The sequence below is a fragment of the Durio zibethinus genome, chromosome 6 (genome assembly GCF_047325235.1).
Source record: "Durio zibethinus cultivar Kanyao isolate XHJ-2024 chromosome 6, ASM4732523v1, whole genome shotgun sequence".
Classification (NCBI taxonomy): Eukaryota; Viridiplantae; Streptophyta; class Magnoliopsida; order Malvales; family Malvaceae; genus Durio; species Durio zibethinus.
Genome location: NC_143167.1, coordinates 34,247,849 through 34,267,869, shown reverse-complemented (window position 1 = coordinate 34,267,869; position 20,021 = coordinate 34,247,849). Strand labels below are relative to the sequence as shown.

The following is a 20,021-nucleotide window of genomic DNA, read 5'->3' as shown; positions in this document are numbered from 1 at the left end:
CTCTGTTAGGCTGCTACCATCAAAATCACCAACTTTCCTTGGAGCTTGCTACTGCTGGATGAAAATTAAAACTCCGTCACAAGTAGAGGAATATGGTGGGGGGGGGGGGGGGGTGTTGAGGGTTGATACTGCTAGCAGTAGCAGAGGAAAGGACGAGAATAACGTGTAAAAATTAATGAAAAATTATTCCTCAAGAGAGATCCAATCCTCATTGCAAATTTCATTTGTCATTCCATCAAATTATTCAAGCAGTTAAATTCAATAACATGATTATGTTAAAACTAATAATTTACTTCTCATATTCATATTTCTTATCACTCAAGTCATGCCATTTCAAACGTCCCTGTCATAATTTTATCTGGTAAAAATCAAGCAACCAAACCTCCGACACTTGCAAATGATCTTTGCCTACAAAGAAACAAATATAAATCGTAAACTAATGGGTTGATTATGACATCCAACGGTGGAAGATTCTCTCGAAATCAAAATCTTAATTGCTTTAGTCAATTCGGAAGTTTATCTCTTATCTTTCATTGGGACCTCCATCATATCATATACACGAGCATATTCCACGACTGAAGCAGTTGGATCATGATCTTAGGCATCCATCATGATTTTGGAGCATATATAGTTGCAATAATTTCATTTTGAGTTTATGGGATTGTCTTTCTAAGCTAAGTATCATACTTTACATCATGTTCCATATCTTCCTTCGGGGACAATAAATTTGCCGGTGGTATATAATACAATACCCTTCAACAAAGTGGTATCCATTTACTTCATCTAATGATATATAATTTATTATGAAGTCATTCTCAAAAATAATACTATCAGATCATATCATATTCTTGGTATACACGGTTTGATAACTTTCGATGGGATGGATGTAGATAGTAACTCATTTTCCTTTATTGAATGGATCAGGGGGCTCTTGGCCTAATGATTACCCAAAAGGAGAGTTAAACCAGCAAAGTTAGGGTCGAATCTCAGCTCCTGGATTCCCAGGAGATTCCGTGCCGTCTTATTTTTCAAATCCTGATGATGCAGCACTTATTCTTCAGGTTGCACTTAGTCATAGATGGTGTCAAGACAGATTGATTCGGAATGAAACCCTTCAAGGCCCGTTTACAGTAAAATCAGCTTATCATGTTGCCAGGAAAGTGTTGGGGAAGGAAGAAGTTTTTGCTGAGGAAAGAACAATTATTTGGCAGTTGATTTGGTCGGCAAAAGTTCTTCCCAAGATCAAATAGTTTATGTGAGAGGCTTATACGGGCTATTCTGCCTCCAAAAGCTATTTCCTTACCATGTTTTCTAAGGCTTTCAGTCAAGAAGCTTGCAGGCTTTAATGCATTTTCTACTGTTACAACAATAAATAATTTCAAATTTTAATGATGAAGATTCAATTTTTTATAATTTTAAATAATAATAAAAAATTATTTCAGAATCCTATATAAATATTTAGTTTATACTTAAGGCACTTATAATAATATATCTGCTCAAAAGCAAAGCGTCTATTATAAAAAGAAGAACTTCTAAATTATTAAATTTAATTAGAGTAAATATCAACTAGTTGGAAAGGGGTCCATTAGAATATTGTTTCGTTGAAGCACGACCGCTAGAAACCGACCGATGGGTTGCATATCTTTTTATAATTTCACTGTCCCATCTACACTTTTTCTAGGTTAATGGGTAAGTGTCACATCTTGTAACTTTCACATAGACTATTTATTTATATTTTCATATAAAATTTTGTATCAATATTAATTAATATATTCTTAATTAAATGACTTATTGGAATTTAAATAAAAAATTTTTTTCAAAAGAAGACAACACTCTATTGCATAAAAAAAAAAAGGAGAAGGTTCAGTCCCAATCTAAGCATTAATGTCTTCCTTAAAACTTTTATAACTACTAGATCAAGAAGCAAAAAAAAAATTAAATTAAATAAGATATGAAAGCATACATACTTAAGTCCTCCTCCATCATATCTGTTTACAATAGTTCATTCGATTGCATGATTATTTCGTCTATCTGCATGTGAATTGTGAATTAGCATGATGTTTCGAAGTTTCTAAAAGTTTAAAACAATCGAACATGATTCATGTTAAGGGATTAAACGAAGCAAAATTATATAAGATTAAATTATTCTCCTATAGCAGCATGTTCTATACTTGTAGAAATATAGAAGAACACTTTCGTAAAATTAAAAAAAAAACAAAAAAAGAATGAGCTATGATGTACGGCCACTTCGTGGCCACTATGTATCTTCGTCTTGTGGAATGTAAAATACCAGTGGGATGTCTGGGAAGTGGATTTTCAGGTTCATATAGTTATCAATTATGGAGTGATTTGTGCTCAAAACGTAGTCTTTGTTTTGTATCCCAATTCACACTGAGTCTACGATTATGTGTAACTTTTGCTTTAATTTCTTGCCAAATTAACTATAGTTTTTTGCCCTTTCTACCTCTCTCGTTGGGAAGGAAATTTCAAAGGTTGAGAGATTAGGATGAGAAAATAGAATGCATGGGATTAGAGTGAGATTGCCATTTTCCCTTTAATCAATGATCCTAATGAATTTTCCTTTGGAAAAGAAAAAGGGTTGGCTTAAATTCAACCATTTTAAATTCACTCTTCCCAAGAAAATAGAAAAGGACGGAAAAGAAATAAGTATACAATTTTTCTTTGTGAAAATCACTTTACTTTGTAGCTTTCTTTACGTGATTTACGGATTTTTTTGAATGGGTTATAAGATTAAAAATAGTGATAAAAATGAAATTAATTATTTTAATTATAAAATTAAAGTCAATAATGATAATAGATATTTTGGTATAAATATAGTTGTAACAATGAATTAAATTGTTATGAAATTAAGGAGAAACAATCATTAGAAGTATTAGATTAAAAATTATATAGTATAAAAGTTTTAGATTACTTAATATTCATCAAATTAATAAATTATTAAAAATTATATTATTATTTTAATTTCAAATAATAATTTTATTAATAAATAATTAATAATATATCAAATAATATTTTTTATTATATTAAATTAACAAAATTATTCATATTTCTAAATAAAAAAATAAAAAATTTAAATAGTAAATATATTTTTATATTTATAATATAAGTTAAAAAAAAAAAACTAGTAAACCACTGTTTTAAGAAGGGCCAATGACCCATCCACGTAAAATATGTATATGATAATTTAAAATAAAAACAAGTTGATTTTATGTTGGAATATTTAATTCAATCCTTTGAAGGTAGCCATGAAAGAAAGATATGAAAGTTGAATCTACATACGATAACCCCACACAATTTTCATGCTCACTTCACATCTCACCATGCAATGGAACTACCCAGAATATATATATATATATATATATATATAACTATACTTTTTTAATATAGTAAATTATTTATTCTCCTCCCCAACCAGCTTTCAGTTTCAATTCAACGCACCCGATCCCACCAGATACTCTCAATCCTAGAAATGTTGACAGCACCCTCCCTCTGCAGTGAAAACTATGCAATTTTTCTTAGCTCAACCTTCGACCGTCATTGAGGAGTGTTCTTAATCTCAGAGGGAGGCCATTTTGCTCCTTGAATCGTGGCATGAAATGGGCTTACTTTTTCTTTTTTTTTCTAAACTTTGAATTTACTTACGAATCCTCCATCCTTGCCTTATATTTATCTAGCTGAATATGATATTATGCATATAAATTTATTCAAATTTGTAATTTTTAAATGTTTACTCTAATATTTTGTCAATGTTTACTTTGATAATAGTGGTATTATTTTTTTCTCTTACATATGCTTTCATTTTCAGTCATTTTTATAAGGGACTCCTCCACCTTAGCCTTGAGGTAGCTTTAAAAATGTCTTTCTTGAATTTTATTTTTGTATTCACAAGTTGTCAAAATTTAAAAATTCAACATTTTATCAATAAGTCACAATACTGTTAACAATTCTTTTTGAATTATTACAATACTTTCCACTAAATTTCTTATTAAAAGCCTCTTCGAATCCATTAAAGATCATTTTAAATTTAAATTAATTAAGGGATTAAATTTTCACTTACGCAAAAGACAAAAGCTTCATTTTAATTCAAATGGCTTTTGAAATTGCACTCGTTGGAATGAGAATATATAGTTATTATAAAGAAGAGGTAAACGATTCATGGTACATAATTAATCCAAATGGCCAAAGTTAAAATTAAACTATGATATTACAAACAATAGAGTATCACAAGTTTTAGAAAATTAATCTACAAAGTAACATTTTGAAGATCATTATATAATTAGAAAGATAACTATACGCATCATATTTGATATTTTCAATTACTATTAGTTAACATCGGATCCCTTTTGAATCAATTTTCACTATATAGAAAGAAGAGAGATGAGGTAAATGTCTATTTCTCTATATGAGTGGAAGAGAGAAAAGGTAAAAGAGATTTGCTTTAAGTAACTAAAACAAATGCAAGTTGATTGAAAATTTACATAGCTTAGATCAATCAATGAAAAGCTTAAAATTAGAGTGTTTTATTAGGACAAAGGTAAATTGTCAAAAGTTTTTTTTTTTTATTTTTTACTTCAAGTCATCAGTATTCTAAATACTAATCACTAGAATTAAGTGTCAAACACTCTATCAATAGAGTCCGTAATTATTGACAAATGGTTAAAAGTTAAATTTTGACAAAGAAAAGAATGATGTGAGGAAATAAAGTGGTGAACTGGTGATGCATCCATTGTATCAAGATATAACAACAAAATCTCTACATGTACTAAGAAAGAGAGAGAGCATGAAAAAGTTTAATCAGCATACTTTACCTCGATGGATCCAAATAATTGCTTGATTTATGCATGCAAGAAGAAGATGTACACTCCCTTTTATAGGAAGGAAAGAAAAGAAAAGGAAGAAAAATGCAATATAATGGTTGGATTATGATTTAACAATTAAATTAAAGAAATCCCATTCTTTCTCTTTCATATTTCCTATTTAATATGGCAGTAATTTTTTATGAAATTCTTCATCCCAATATGCATGCAGTCTCTCCATGTGATTTGGTAACATTTTTTAGAAAAAAAATTAAAGGAAGTTTGCAAAAGCATGTCATAAGTTTTAATGATGATTTATATTAAATTTACAAATAATTCATAAAAAGAGATTACTAACAATAAAATTTAAATCTCATAAATACCAACCAACAACAACGTAACATTAGCGATTCGATAGCACTATTTGAGTGGAGAAAACTAAGCACAAAATCATTGTCAAGAAACAAGATTTTTATTATGCAAATGACCTTGTCCATACGCCACCAGACAAATCACGAGAGAAAACACGTTCACGAATCATGCATGTATTTTTTTTTTTTTTTTTGTTTTCTTCGCCAGTAATGCATGTATTTTGTTATCCAATAGTAAACATGCAATAATTTAAATCACCTCTTAAAGCTAATTACATATCTTTATGCACTTGAAAATAAATTAAATTCATTGTTTCCATCCATATAACAGGGAAGGCTGCTGGTCCTCCGTTTTATATATAAACTCACGCAGTCTTTTTAGGGTTTATAAAAGCAATAATCCCTCTTGAATCACGTGAGAGTTTTTACGTGTTTAATTACCTTGCATGCAAGGGAAGCAATAGTTTTTTTCTTTTGAAAGATATTGAAAGTAGAAATTCTTCATTAAACAAGAGAATTCAAGCATGTTCTTGTTATTGAAATAAGATTTTACTGCCGAATTTTAAACTGAATTTGATAACTTAGAATTTTAAATTTAATATAAGTTGTGCGATAAAAAAACATGTAGATATATAGAAGTTTCGTTGTTATTTTTAAATTCATGAATTTGATCTTATTTAATGGTGAAATACCGTTCGCTGTTTGTGAATTTAAAATTTGAAATCCATAGCTTCTTATATTTGAAATTAAATATCAAATCCTAACTAATTTATGCGAAGTATTTATTTCATTTTTATAATTTGTATAGTAATAAATAAAATTTAAATTTACTGTTTCAAAAGACGGTGGGTTGGATACAATATTAAATTGGCATTAAAGTTTACTAGATAAGAGTGATTTTCTTTTTGTTTTTTTTTTTTATTTTGTGTCAGTCTCTCCCATGACGAGTGAATAGGGATGATCATTAAAAGTTTTATTTAAGTAATTAAGTAAAACTAGGAAACATGTCGAAAACATGTCGACATTGCCCTACAATAATAATGTCAAAACAAATTTTTTAGACAATTAATTACTTGTTGATATCATTATCACCAACTAATCGTGAAATTCTAAGAATTGGCCAAAATTTTGTGACATTCAAAACAAGAAATTAACTGTCGGAAACGCTTTAAAAATACCAAACGGTTGGAAATGGTAATTCCGGTATTGAGATTGTTGCTGTCGGAAAGTGACTACCATAGATGATGGCGACATCGTAGTGTTAGCATGATAAGAGCTTTTTCTTTTTAAATTAAAATATTTTTAATTTTAATTCATTATTTATAATTATTAAAATATTAAAATTTTAATTTCAATAAATAAATAATAATTTCATTATACCATCCTCTCTTACCTTTGATCATGTCTTCGATCATTTTTTCTCTCTATCTTTAACTTGTGTAATTTTTATTTTACATAAAATACCAACGTGAAATTTAGTTAATCAAATTACATGCCTTGGGTAATAAAGTTTAAAAGCACTTTACTTTGTGAAATAAAATTTTAATTAATCTTAGTATTGGAGAAAACTTTCTAAGTGATTAATAACTTGTTCTGAGCAAAAATTAGTACGGATTTTAATTATAAGTTAATTAATTTTTTAGATATATGTATATACCGCAAAATGGTAATTAGACATGTAATAAACTTTCCAAGTTAAAGTTTATCGTATAAGTTTTAAGTATATTTAATTTTATATTAGATTTACTTAATTATATTCTATACATAATAAGTATTAATTTTCATTTGTTTTATTTTTTATTTTATTAGACATGCTCATTTGATTTAAACTCGATTTACGGTCTAAATTTGATATTTTCACAAGAAAAATGTGAAAAAAAGATAAAAGAATGCACATAATTAGGAGTAGTAAATTGATTTATATGATCGAATTTAAATTGAGTAAATTTAAAGTTTTTTGAATTAGATTTATTTGGGGTCAAAATTAAATTTTTAAAATTAAATCAATTTAGATGTTAATCGTATTAAATTATTCTTCAAGTCCTTCAGATTTAAATTGTGTTATGTTTAAATTTGATAAATTAGAAGCGTCAAAGGAACACGAATCTCGAGACAAAAGCGAAGGGCGGAGGACATGAAGATGGTGCCACGAGTCGCTTCACAAATGTCGTGTCGTTCTTTGCCCCAAATTAAAAGGACAACAATGGCAAAAAATATATATATACAAAATACAAATTATCATCCGTACAAATAAAATTTTGCGTTGTGGCGTTTTGTCGGGGCGGGGGAGAATTTCTGTCGTGAAATGCCACGTGTGCCTCCATCGTTTCTTGTTCCTCTGATCATCACGTGACTGCCGCTGACTTGTTTAGGCGCCGATTGACGATATTCTCCTCCCGACCCAGAATGGGGCTTTCAAATGTACCTAACAATCTAATTCCATTTTTGGTACAAAAAAAAAATGTTAGTATCTTTATAGTTATATGGTCCCCATTTTAAATGATGGTCCCATCTATTTGAATTGTACAAAAATTATGTGAATGCATCTTATTCTAAAAAGTATTTTTTCTTAAAACAAGTTTGAGTTTTTACTACTTTCCTGAATATATTCATTTAAAAAAATTGAAACTAAAATTAGTAAAATGTCAATTCATACTACTTTCCTAAATATATGAGAAATTTTTGTTAAAAATATTAATTAACCTTACCTAATTCTTTTATTACCCAATTGAATAATTTGGTAGAAATAACAAAAGGAGAGGCAATTATTATTTTTGGTGATAAAAGTTTGATAAAATTAAAAAATAATAATAAAAATATGAAAACCTAACAGTAATAATAAGATTTTTTTATTTTTATATTAAATAGTAGACTATCTTGAAGTCCAATTGCTCACGTAATTAGAACCAAAAAACAACTTAAATTCTATAGTAAATGGGCAAAATATTAGAGGAATCTAGAAAGTGCCAGGTGTTCGTAGTAAAAGGGTTTTGTTTTTTTTATTGATTATGCACATTGATATCGACGTTGGTACTACCTAGTAATAGTAGGCAGAACTTTTGATGATTTGTCTTCAAGGCCCATCTTTTGCACATGGCTAATGGCTTCATCTTCATTTCAGACCCCATCTTGCCTCCACCTGTACACTTTCAATTATATATCTATTTTCTCCATCCACCAGTTAATAATTCTAGTCAAAATAATTTTCTCAAGAATTGACAAAAATGAGACATTTTTAATAGTTTTTGGTAATATATATTTTGTGAAAGAGACTCTAACAAGGTTTCGCCCTGTCCACACGCTTCAGGAAGCAACAACTCACTCTGTTCTATATTCAACACAGAATTTTTATAAAACAAATAATATTTTAAATATTTTAAATTATAATAAATATTTAATATAATATTTAAATTTTAAAATTTTGTAATATAATACTTAAAGTATAGATAAACATTAAATTAATATGATATATATCTCTAAATAATAATACATAATAAATAAGTAATTTTTAACTATTATATTAATTAATATATTTATAATTTAATTTACGTTAAATATTTTATTATATTTCAAGAATCAATAATATTTTGCATAAAAATATAATAATATTTCGTACAAAAATGTTAGGGTAAAAAATTAATGATGCACATGGGAGGATTTTAATATTCCTCCAGATGACAGAGCTCAGAAATAGACTTTGAGGTCCGACGTACTGAAAGGGAATTAGGGAAACCTACAGCTGCCCTTTTCCCTTCGGTTTGAAACCCTTCCCGGGAATATTTGGTGACCGGAAGAAATTACCCTGATTAACAAAGCAAAACAGTAAAAGTTTTGTTTTTAAAAGCACTAATTAAAGCTCCTCTTCGTTATTCCAAAATATGCAAAAAGATCGAAGCCAAAAGAATTGGCTCTTCTTCCACAGTATGTTATATTCCACCAATCATATATAAGATTTTCCCTAAACAGATTGCCTTGCATGCTTGGCAAAATTAATCTATCTTAATTTAACTCATCAAAATGAACTCAAACAACAGGAACAATAAGATTAAAAAAAAATACATACTAAGCCAATGAGCAATGAGAATAAATAATCTCTAGATCAAACATTTTGTATATTCGTGTTTATTTATTTTGTATTAAATATTTATAAAATATAAAAATTATTATATTTAATTCATATTGATATATCGAGTGAGAAACATATATTTTTATTGAATTTATATTTAATTTATATTGAAATTTTAAATTATGTTATATTTTTTTATATGAAAATTTTTATTATTTTATCGTATTATATTTAAAATTATTAAATTTAAAAATATAATAAACTACTTTATAGATTGTTTGAATTAACATATGAGTGAGCTAATATCATTTGATTTAATGAGATAAATTTGGTATAATAAATAAAGTACCATTGGGTTTATGCTTTAGATTTGTACTATTCCTTCATTGCTTTTTATTTATTTTTATCCTTAAAAATAAAAAGCAAATAGTAAAAGTTTTACCCAACCTAAACCTAAATAAAAAAATTAAGGATAAGGATAAGAATATGGTAATGATGAGTTAAACAAGTGAAGCTAAAGACAGCATTACAAAGAATGGATGTAACACATTGTGCTTGTAACAATCATTTGCTTGAACTTCAAATGGGCCAACTTAAATATTACTTTCTGCTAGTATATTTCCTTTTTGCTGTTCTTTTTTATACATGGGGGACAGGGAATTTCATGAAGAGAAAATGATGAAAATAGTCAAAATGGACAAGGGAAAAAAAAAATGGGGAAATCAGAACTATTACCTTTGATATGACCCAATGATCAAATTACATCGAACAAATTCTATGTAGTTAAAACATTAGTGACAAATGAGTTGACAAGGCAAACATGATACTTTATCGTTTTCTTTGGTTTAACAATACTTGGTGGCTTTAAGATTTTCAAAGCTTACCCTCAATTTAGGCTGTTGAGACTGATTGTTTTAGTCATTGGGTTATTTTTAATACACAAATAATTTTTTTTTTTCACTATTTGTTTTAGAGATCTCTAAAATAATTTTTAAGTTTTAATTAACATTAGAGATGTCCTCTAAAATAATTAACATATGTAATATATTTGTTTGCAGATAGATTCATAAGATTCGTGAATATGATCCAACATGAATATAATTTTTAAAAAAATTTCGAGTTTCAAATATGTGAAAATATTTTGTTTTTAAATTAATATTTTAAATTTAAAATATATTTAAAATAAACATGAACTTTTAATAGTTTCATAATAAATATAATTAAGCTTTTAATAAGCTTTTAAAAATATTAATGGATCTTAATTTTATCCAATTTAACCCATAAATACTTCTAATATGTAGATGATTTGGAAGTATAGGTAAGTTTAGGGTTTGCAACCCAATCCACCCATGTCAGTTTCTACTCTATCCGACTCTATAGGATTAATTTTTTTTTTTTAAATTGAATTTCGGGTAGGATCGGATCAGATTAGGTAACATTAAAAAAAAATTGAAGTTGGATCGGATTCAAGTTTTAAATAAAATTGACTCGACTTGATATTATATAAAAATAAAATTTTAAATTAATTAATTAATTAAATATTTATATAATAATATATTTAAATATTAATATTTAAAAAATTATTTTATATTTAAAAAATAATATTTTATTAATTTCGGATCGAATCGGATACGATCTATATAATATCGGATTAAGATATAAAAAATTAAAAAAATTTTCAGATTAGATCAAATTTAAATTTAATAAATATAAAATTAAATCAAATTCAAAATGAGTAAAAATTCATTCCAATTGACCCGATCATATGTATGTTTTAATGTGTGAGACTAACCAATAGCCATGGAATAGAAATCAAAGTTATTTAATAATTTTAAAATTCACACAATCATAAAAAGAAGTTGATAAAAAAGAGTGGTTTGCACGTCGTTGTTAAGTTTTAAACCCCATCGGTGGGGTAAGAAGGTTGTCATGCACAGTGTGAGAGTATATTTAAAATAATTAATAAAATAAAATGATAAATAATCAATTTTATTTATGAAATTTAAAAATTTTTCGTTTATGTATATCAAATAATACATTAGTTAGACAATTAATTAAACAAATCCAATGAAATTTGGAACAAAAAACAAATCTACTGAAATTTAATAAAAAGGTTGTTGAAAACTTCCAAATTACCAAAATAAAATTTTAAAAACTAAAATTTAATAATTTTATTGCCTACAACTCTTATTACATGGTAGACAGTAAAAATAAATATAAAATTTTTAATTAAAATTTAGAATAAAAATGTTGATGAAAGGTAGAGAAAAAGGAAGATTGTTTTAAGATGAGTATTATAGTTTTTAAATTGTCAACAATATTGGACCCCAAAACATGTAGTAATAAGATCTCCTCAAAAATTGAATTGTCTACTTAATTGAAAATTCAAATGATATTTAAGAGGGTTTGATAAAAAAAATAAATGATCCTTTAAAAAATTATTGGAATTTGATTTTAATAACTTCCAAGATTTTGGGCCAGCTTAACTTATTTTTTAAGCATATAATCCATTAATTTTATATTTTATATCATGTAAAAAATAAATATAATTTACATTATAAACATTAAAAATTATATTAAATTATTCATATTTTAAATTTTAATAAAAGAAAAGATAAAATTACTTAAAATTAAATAAAAATTAACATATTTTTAATTAAAAAAAAGTAATATGAGCTGAACATCTCCAATAATAGCATTACGTCGTTAATTGTTTTAATTTCATAAAAAAATTCAGAGATTTTGATCTATCGCTTACAATAAAAAAAAAAGAAATCTTTCTTCTTTTTCTGTCAGAGAAGTGGATGGGGCTGGAGATTTGTCAGTACGTTTATTTGTACTACAATAATACTATTCCTTTTTTACTTCTTTATAAAATAAAAAAGATAGAAAACAACAATTTTTTCATTTTAATCCTGCGGATCTCAAGCTCCTCTGCCTTTGGAAGCCGGAACACCAAGGGCCTAACTGGGTTAATTATTCTAAAGCCTCGATCACCTCACACCCCTACGACCACATTGTTTCCAAGCTTTCTCAAAGGAATGCCACGTTGCAGACAAATCTCAACAGGTGGCAACGCTACAAGCACTTTCAAATCTGCTTAAATAACAAGCACGTGACGCCAATACTACCGCCACCTGGATTTTTTTTGCCGCAATTGAAAGCGGAAAATAGAAAAAAATAAAAAATAGCTCCTAGAATTTTATCCAACCACGGTTACTACAAACCTAACCACGGTTTAAACCCCTACTTTCCATTACCATCTTCGGCTTATAAACAACCAAACCTTGCTGGTGATCATGTATACAAATCTCACAAATCCAAAACACCAGCAAAATGATGCTCGGAGAAACTCATCGCCCTAATCCAACGGTACACGTTCCACCGTGGCCTAACCTTGATGGTGATCAAACGACCGAGGTTTACTCTCCTCTCAAGTACAATGCAGCCGACAACCACATCAACAATAACGGTAATCCGTTTTACCTGCAGGAAGCGTTAGCAACGCTACAACGTTACTTGCCCTCGCACGAACTAGATGTCGAGTCGGATTCTGAGCTTTCGGGTTTGGACAACCCGGATTCTCCAGTTGATGCTTACTCTTGCGATCATTTCAGGATGTTTGAGTTCAAAGTTAGGAGATGTGCACGTGGCCGGTCTCATGACTGGACTGAGTGTCCGTACGCCCATCCTGGTGAAAAAGCTCGTCGGAGGGACCCGAGGAAGTGTCATTACTCTGGTACGGCTTGCCCTGATTTCAGGAAAGGAAACTGTCGCAAAGGAGACTCTTGCGAGTTCGCACATGGGGTTTTCGAGTGCTGGCTCCACCCTGCTCGTTACAGGACTCAGCCATGCAAAGACGGGCAGGGTTGTAGGCGTCGGGTTTGTTTCTTTGCTCATACTCCGGACCAGCTTAGGGTTGTGAGCTCTCCTGATTCGTATGATGGTTCACCTTCTTGTGCTAAAACGCTGACTTTTTGGTCTTCTCCTGGTTCCGGCTCCCCTCCGATGAGTCCTCGAGCTGAGTCTTCACCGCCCGTTTCACCTATGGCTCAGTCGCTGAGTCGGTCTCTGGGTTCGGCTTCTATTAATGAGATGGTGGTTTCTTTGAGGAACTTGCAGCTTGGTAAAGTTAAGTCTTTGCCTTCTTGGAACACACAAGTAGGCTGCTGTTCTCCTTCTCCTTCTGCGTTCGGGTCTCCGAGAGGGGCAGTGATCCGACCCGGTTTCTTTAGTCTGCCTAGTACTCCGACACGAAACTTGACCCATCCTGGAAGTGGGTACTTGGATTTTTGTGATAAAGTGTGTGAAGAAGAGCCGATGATGGAAAGAGTTGAGTCAGGAAGGGATTTACGTGCGAAGATGTTTGAGAAACTGAGTAAAGAGAATTCATTGGAAAGGGTTAACCCAGTTCAGTGCTCTGAAGGTCCTGACGTGGATTGGGTTTCGGATCTGATTAAGTGAAAAAAAAAAAAAGGAGTGGAAGTGAGCTGTCTCGCTCAAAAGTGAATCTATTTCATTATTTTCTGATTTATTTGAATCTATTTTGAGTTTTCTTCTCACAGGATTAGAATCCGAAGAAAAAGTTAAGAAAATCTGAAAATTCTCAAAATCTCAAATATATTTTGGGATAGCTGCTTCACCAAACTTGAAGATCCCGTGTACATATCAAATATTATTTCCTACCAGCAAAGTGGGGTGCTGACTGGTGAGGACTAGAATCTCTTTTTTGGGGAATTTTCTATGAACTTCAGAAGATCAGAACTCAAAAAAAAAAAAAAAGGGCACAAGCTTTTGTATAGGTAGCAGACGACGGATTATTTCTCTATTTTAATGGTTGATTTTGTGCTAAGTATTAGTAATTATGATTATCTAAGTCGCTTATCTTTATTTAATACTAGTAGTAATATTATTATAATTATCAATGTAAAATATCAGAGCTATGCATGCTCTTGTGGTCCTGCAGATTAATGCAATTAATATTTTGTGAAGGATTTCCCATTTTGATAGTTTCAGAGTTAATTCCATTATATTAGTGCATGACGCAATCAGCATAGACTTTTGCCATTGAGTATGATACAGACTTGCTGTTCAAGTATTTTTCTTCTCAAAACTTCCGCGAGTGATGATGTTTGAAGTAGTAGACTGAAACTTAACCTAGTCAAACACTCAAATCTTTCCCGGCATCGATGTGGATTTTGGAGTGAAAACGGAGTATGAATGGAGTGTGGCTTCAGGGTTGGGAAAGAAATCAAGCATTGGCAACTATTTTTCCATATATGTAATCTAAAGTTTGAAGAGAAGCATTGGCTTTTTCCCGGTTCCTGGTCAAAGTGGGACATAGTGGGTGTGAAGTAGAGAAAAAATACATCTCTGAAAAGAGAAAGCAGAGAGAGCTTGGCACCCGACTTTACTTGTTCTTTTGTTTTTAACCCTTCCAACACGCAACATCATGAAATTTCATTCAACAGCTTAGATAAAAACATGATGGTGTATGTCCATTTTCAATTGGAGGGGGGGTAGGGGGTGATGATGGTGAGGCACTCTCACTTAGCCCTCGGATCATTCGAGAAGAAAAACCCATTCAATTTTGGGTAATACCGGACCGTACAAAATTGACCAAATCATGGTTTAGACATAGGTTTCATTCTATAAGATTTTAAAATTAATAATAAAAGTTTGATTTAGTCATTCCAAGAATTTTTTTATGTAAATTATTAACTGATTGCGAATGCATGAATCGTATTTCATCTTTATTATTATTAGATTTGAGTAATTTAATGAATTTATTTTATTTTATGGTTGAATTTAATTTCTTTTTTATTATATGGTTAAAATCAGTTTTGAACATTTTGTTAATAAATAATTTTTTTATATATGTAGAATAAATTTATAAATTACAGCATATTATTTTATTTATTTATTTGGTTAAATGTTAGTTGCTTATTGGGTTATGAGATTTTAACTTGTATATGAAGAGAGACAGATACAAGGGAGGTAACCTGTGGATGCGCCAAAGGTGAGATGGCGAGAAGAAGAATCGAGTATATATTTATTACTTTGGTGTGACCAATCGGCCGAATTTTGTGTACGAAGAAATAATGATGTTGCATTAGCTTCTAGGTAAAGCATTTAGACTTGATAAAATTTTTTTTGCTAAAATATTAAACGAGCTCTATTTTTTATTTTTAAAATGAATTTTTAATTTTTATTATATAAATAAAATTTTAACTTTTAATTTATATTTAAATAAATTATTATTTAAAATATAAAATTGATTTATTTTACTATTAATGTCACTTGAATATTTTTCTTCATAAAAAAAATGACGTGATTGAAAAATTAAAAAAAATGTTTTTTTAAATAAAATAATTAAATATAAATTAAAAATTTATTTAAATATTAATTAATTGACTTATTTAAACTGTCTTATATTTGTCACCACTTGATCCGAATGAGTTAAGTTGTTCTTTTTTTTAGAAGGATGAAAAAAACCATTATTGTTGAAGATTAATTTGTATAAAGGAAATGAAATCAATTGGAAGAATCGAAGACGTTTAAATGAAGCAGGCAATGGTCGTAAATGCCAGTCTATAGAAACCCCACAGTTGGCAACTTCTACTTCATCACCTTTTGTTTCCAATTATAATGTATGATATAATATTTCTTGCTTCTATAATATTGCTTTCCCGATCTTTTATCCAGAAAGAATTATTTCTTTATATATATATATATATATTTGAAACTAGCGATAGTTGTGTTGTTTATAACATTAATAAAATAATAAAATTTTAATTTTAATTATCTCTTACTCTAAAAGCACAGTGAATTCTCTCCTGAAATTAATTGTTTCTTTTTCAAATTGCATAATAATTTATTAACTTAAAATAAAATTAAATGAAAGGCAATGTAGCAGGCCACGCCACGTTAGAAGCTACCATAATATTTTAACCTTCTTCTTTGCATGGCTCTAGCCTAGCTATGAGCCGTTGCTCAATCCAATATTTCTCCAGACAAAGTAACAATAGCAATCTAACTAGGATCAAGATTTTTTTCATTCAGACTAATTAAAAACGCTTTTTTTCAACCAAGAAGTAAAGAACCAGCTTTACTTATATTACATTATTTTTATTATTTTAATTATAATTTGTCTTTATTTTTTTCTTTCTCATGATATCTATCCACGTAAGGATCTAAGTAAGAAGACACGATCTGGAAATTATTGATTGTAAACTCTAGGGTTAGCTTCTAGTTGGGAGCCCCTTTTTTAATACTGATGATGATACGACCTGTAATGCTAAACTTAATGAATACACATGCATGTGCTTTGTCTATTACAAATCTAGCCCAACCTACAAACGAATCCTAAACATTCAATGGATTTATCCCAAAGCTAGGAACAATTATTTGTTTCCTCTTCATACATAATGCTACTCCATTATTAATACTGTCTCCCTTCGTCTCAAACTAAATGTAATTCAATAATTCATCATTAATGTCGTCGATAAAAAAGAAAAATCTTTGCCCACCAAAAGATCGAGTTTTTTTTTTTATTGCCAATCTTTGTGCTGAAAAATTATTTTATTGATTCATGAAATTCAAAAATATTACCCAATAAAATAGAGCTTAGAAATTACAACAATTATAAATTTGATATATAATATATTAATAATTTATATATTTATAACGTATTTTAAATTACATATTATAATTACTTTGATATAAAAATATTAAATATATATTTTGTTTTATTAAATTTATTTGAAGTTTAAAAACTTTTAAGATGTATATAAAATAATAATTTTATTTTTTTATATTATAATTTTCAAACCTATAAAAAGCGAGTCCAAACAAATTGCAGTCCAAGAAAAAGAAATCTAGGACAAGTGACGATGATGACTTTTGCCGGTTTCTTGCCTAAAGTCCTTGAATATCTTCCCAAAATTGTCAGTGCTAAATCTTAATCATGGTCATGATCGATATTGATCAAAATCTTCATATTGAAAATTATTCAAAGTAAGGGAAAGCATTGGACCCATATTTATTGATGTAAATCATTTAATACATTTAAAAATTAAGAAAAAAAATTGAAAGATAGTGTGGTAATATAATTTTGACAAGGACCAAGGCCAAAATAATAGGCACAAATAATAATAAAAAGGGCACCGCAGAGTGTGATTTGCCGGCAAAACAAGGTTACCATCACCCCAAGGAAGTGATATAAAAATTTGCAGGGCAAGAGTTGGGAGTCGCTTTCATGTGTTAATGGTTTCATTAAGCTGATTGTTTTGCTATATTGAAAAGAAAAAAAATGACAAATTCAACCTTCGCTTGTGTACTGTTACGTTTTATTCGAACAGGTTTGGCTTTATTTAATTTAACCTTATTATTACTATTATTATTTTTGCTTTAAAACAAATAGTTTAGGTATAGACAAAAAATGGGGTGTGGGGTTTGGTACAATCTGATGTTGACATATACCTCTGACAGAATGTAATAATCTTTGGACTTTTTGGAACTAGGATTATGATACCATATAATTTAGAAAGAGCTGAGACAAAGCATGATCTGGGGTCGATTTCCTTTATGGAAATAGATGGAAAATAATATGTATATTTTATTTAAACCATAGATTGAAGAAGTTTTTTTTTTTTTTTTTGTAAATGTAAAGTTTCTGGGAATTTTTTTTTTTCTTTTCTTTCTTCTTGTGTGACTGATTTGGTACGTAACGAACAGCATTAATATTTGCTTTTCAACCGATCTGATATTGCAAAATTTCTCTCCCTTGTTTAATTATATATACAGTCCAGGAGGGGGAAGAAAGTAGGGATTACATCAAAACATTAAAACATAATATTCATATTTACAAATGAAAAAAAAAAAAAAAAAAAACAGATCAAATACTCCATGATCAATTGCTTTTGCTATTTTTAGTGATAAAATGAAATGGGTCTATGTAACATACACTCAGTCTCAAGTTTTTCTGCTGATCAAGAGCAAAAGAGACTGAAAAAACGCATCGAACAAGAAACACTTTCTATCTATTATGCTCCTTGATGCAGCCAAATATACGCTATTGTTTCTAATTTCAAGTCTATGCAACTCATCGCAACTCCAAACTTGAATAGATATATGGTTAAATTAAGAAGCTTTTCCCAACCTCTACGATATAATTTTGACATCCTAGTACTTTCGGCATGGACCATATGAACAGCCCAATTATGTCCAGAATGAGGGTCGGAAGGCTTATGGTCCAAGGCATTTCTTTTTGTTAGAAAGGCTTAAGACATTTTACTACTGTACTTGACAGCTTGGACCTTGTCCACTTGAGTTGATGATTGACAGGACTAGACGACTAGTTTTGGTCTAATCAACTCAAAGCATCAATGAGTTAAGACTATGGAGCAATGATTTGAGCCCAAATATAATGTGGTCCAAAGTTTTACTTTACAAGCTCATAGTAATCTATTAAGTCTAGTTACAAAAAATTTCTTTACTGGAGTACAATATTATGGGGAAGTTGTAGATGCTTTAAGGACTACAGACCAATTTTTTGTTGCTTTGTGGTCTACAAATGCATCACTTTTATTCTGGCACCTCTCTCATTACTTACAATCAAAGTGCATTCATTGAAGGTGGGAGTATTACAGATAATATTCTAATGGATTAGGAATTGGTAAAAGGGATATGGCAGAAAGGATATGTCAATGTGGAGCCAAGCCTGTATCATGCAATGTATCTGGTCTCTATTCTTCAATGCTGGCCCCTTGTGGACTGCCTGGATTCAGGCGTAGGTATGTACTGGAAGGGAAGTCTATCTGGAAGGTATCTACAAACCAAAGCAGCAGCTGGAGTTGGAAAAAGCTGCTGTAGTTTAGGCAAATAGCAGTTCAATTTATTAGGCAGCAGAATGGAAATTCAGTTTGGAAATTTCCTGATGCCAAATATATAGTCAATGGCTAAAGTCTAGCAGGAGATGAGGCCCAAGCAACAGGAAGTTGGCTGGCATAGCCTAGGGTGGTTTACTTATCATATCGCAAAGCATTCCTTCATATATCCAGGATGGCATGGCAATACTTAATCCATTGCCTACTAAGAATAGGCTTCTGTCTTGAGAAATGAAGGTAGATGGTTTTGTGTTCTCTGCTACTCAATGCAGAAAACGTGAGACCATTTCTTTGAATGTGAGTTCTCAAAGTCCCTATCGAAAGCGATAGTACTGTTGCTGATCTGTCAATTACTACATCTAGCAGCAAGTAAACTCGAAGGTAAGTCCTTGATATCAATCATATAAATTTTTTATATTTAAAACCTATTTACAATTTGGCTTTTCACTGATCTCTTCTAATTATAACCATTCAATCGATTTATTCATTTTCTAGTTTCTTCGACATGGACAAATGTGTGTGAATATTAGAAGTAATTTGCTTGTTACCATCAAAGGGTTATATGTTTATTCAAATTTTATGGGTAAAATAATACGAAAATTAAGTTCGATATCATTGATTAATCAATTGACTCGATCTTTGAAGAATGTAGTTAACTTTTTTTTGGATAAATGAATTCAATCGACTTCTAGATAAAGGTTAAAAATAAGAAAGTAGTTTCATGACATACCTTTTTTTGAAAAATTCAACTAATAAAAAAAGGTATTACAAAAGTTAATTTGATTAATTAATCAAATATCTTGCATAGTCAAATTATTGAATGTTTGCTTAGTCAAACAAATCCAGGATTGGCCAACATGATGATAATAATTAATATCAG

The 20,021-nt window shown here is 29.6% G+C and overlaps 1 protein-coding gene across 1 annotated transcript; it reads left to right on the top strand.

Annotated features, from left to right (window-relative positions):
- The first annotated feature begins 12,520 nt into the window (after window positions 1–12,520).
- LOC111286485 (zinc finger CCCH domain-containing protein 20) lies at window positions 12,521–14,255 on the top strand. The gene has a single exon (XM_022876478.2). It carries the CDS (start codon window positions 12,591–12,593, stop codon window positions 13,716–13,718), a length of 1,128 nt encoding a protein of 375 aa, XP_022732213.2. The 5' UTR covers window positions 12,521–12,590; the 3' UTR covers window positions 13,719–14,255.
- The last annotated feature ends 5,766 nt before the right edge of the window (window positions 14,256–20,021 follow it).

Excerpts from the sequence above, each read along its gene's own strand:
- LOC111286485 (XM_022876478.2), top strand. The coding sequence starts at position 12,591 with ATGATGCTCGGAGAAACTCATCGCCCTAATCCAACGGTACACGTTCCA.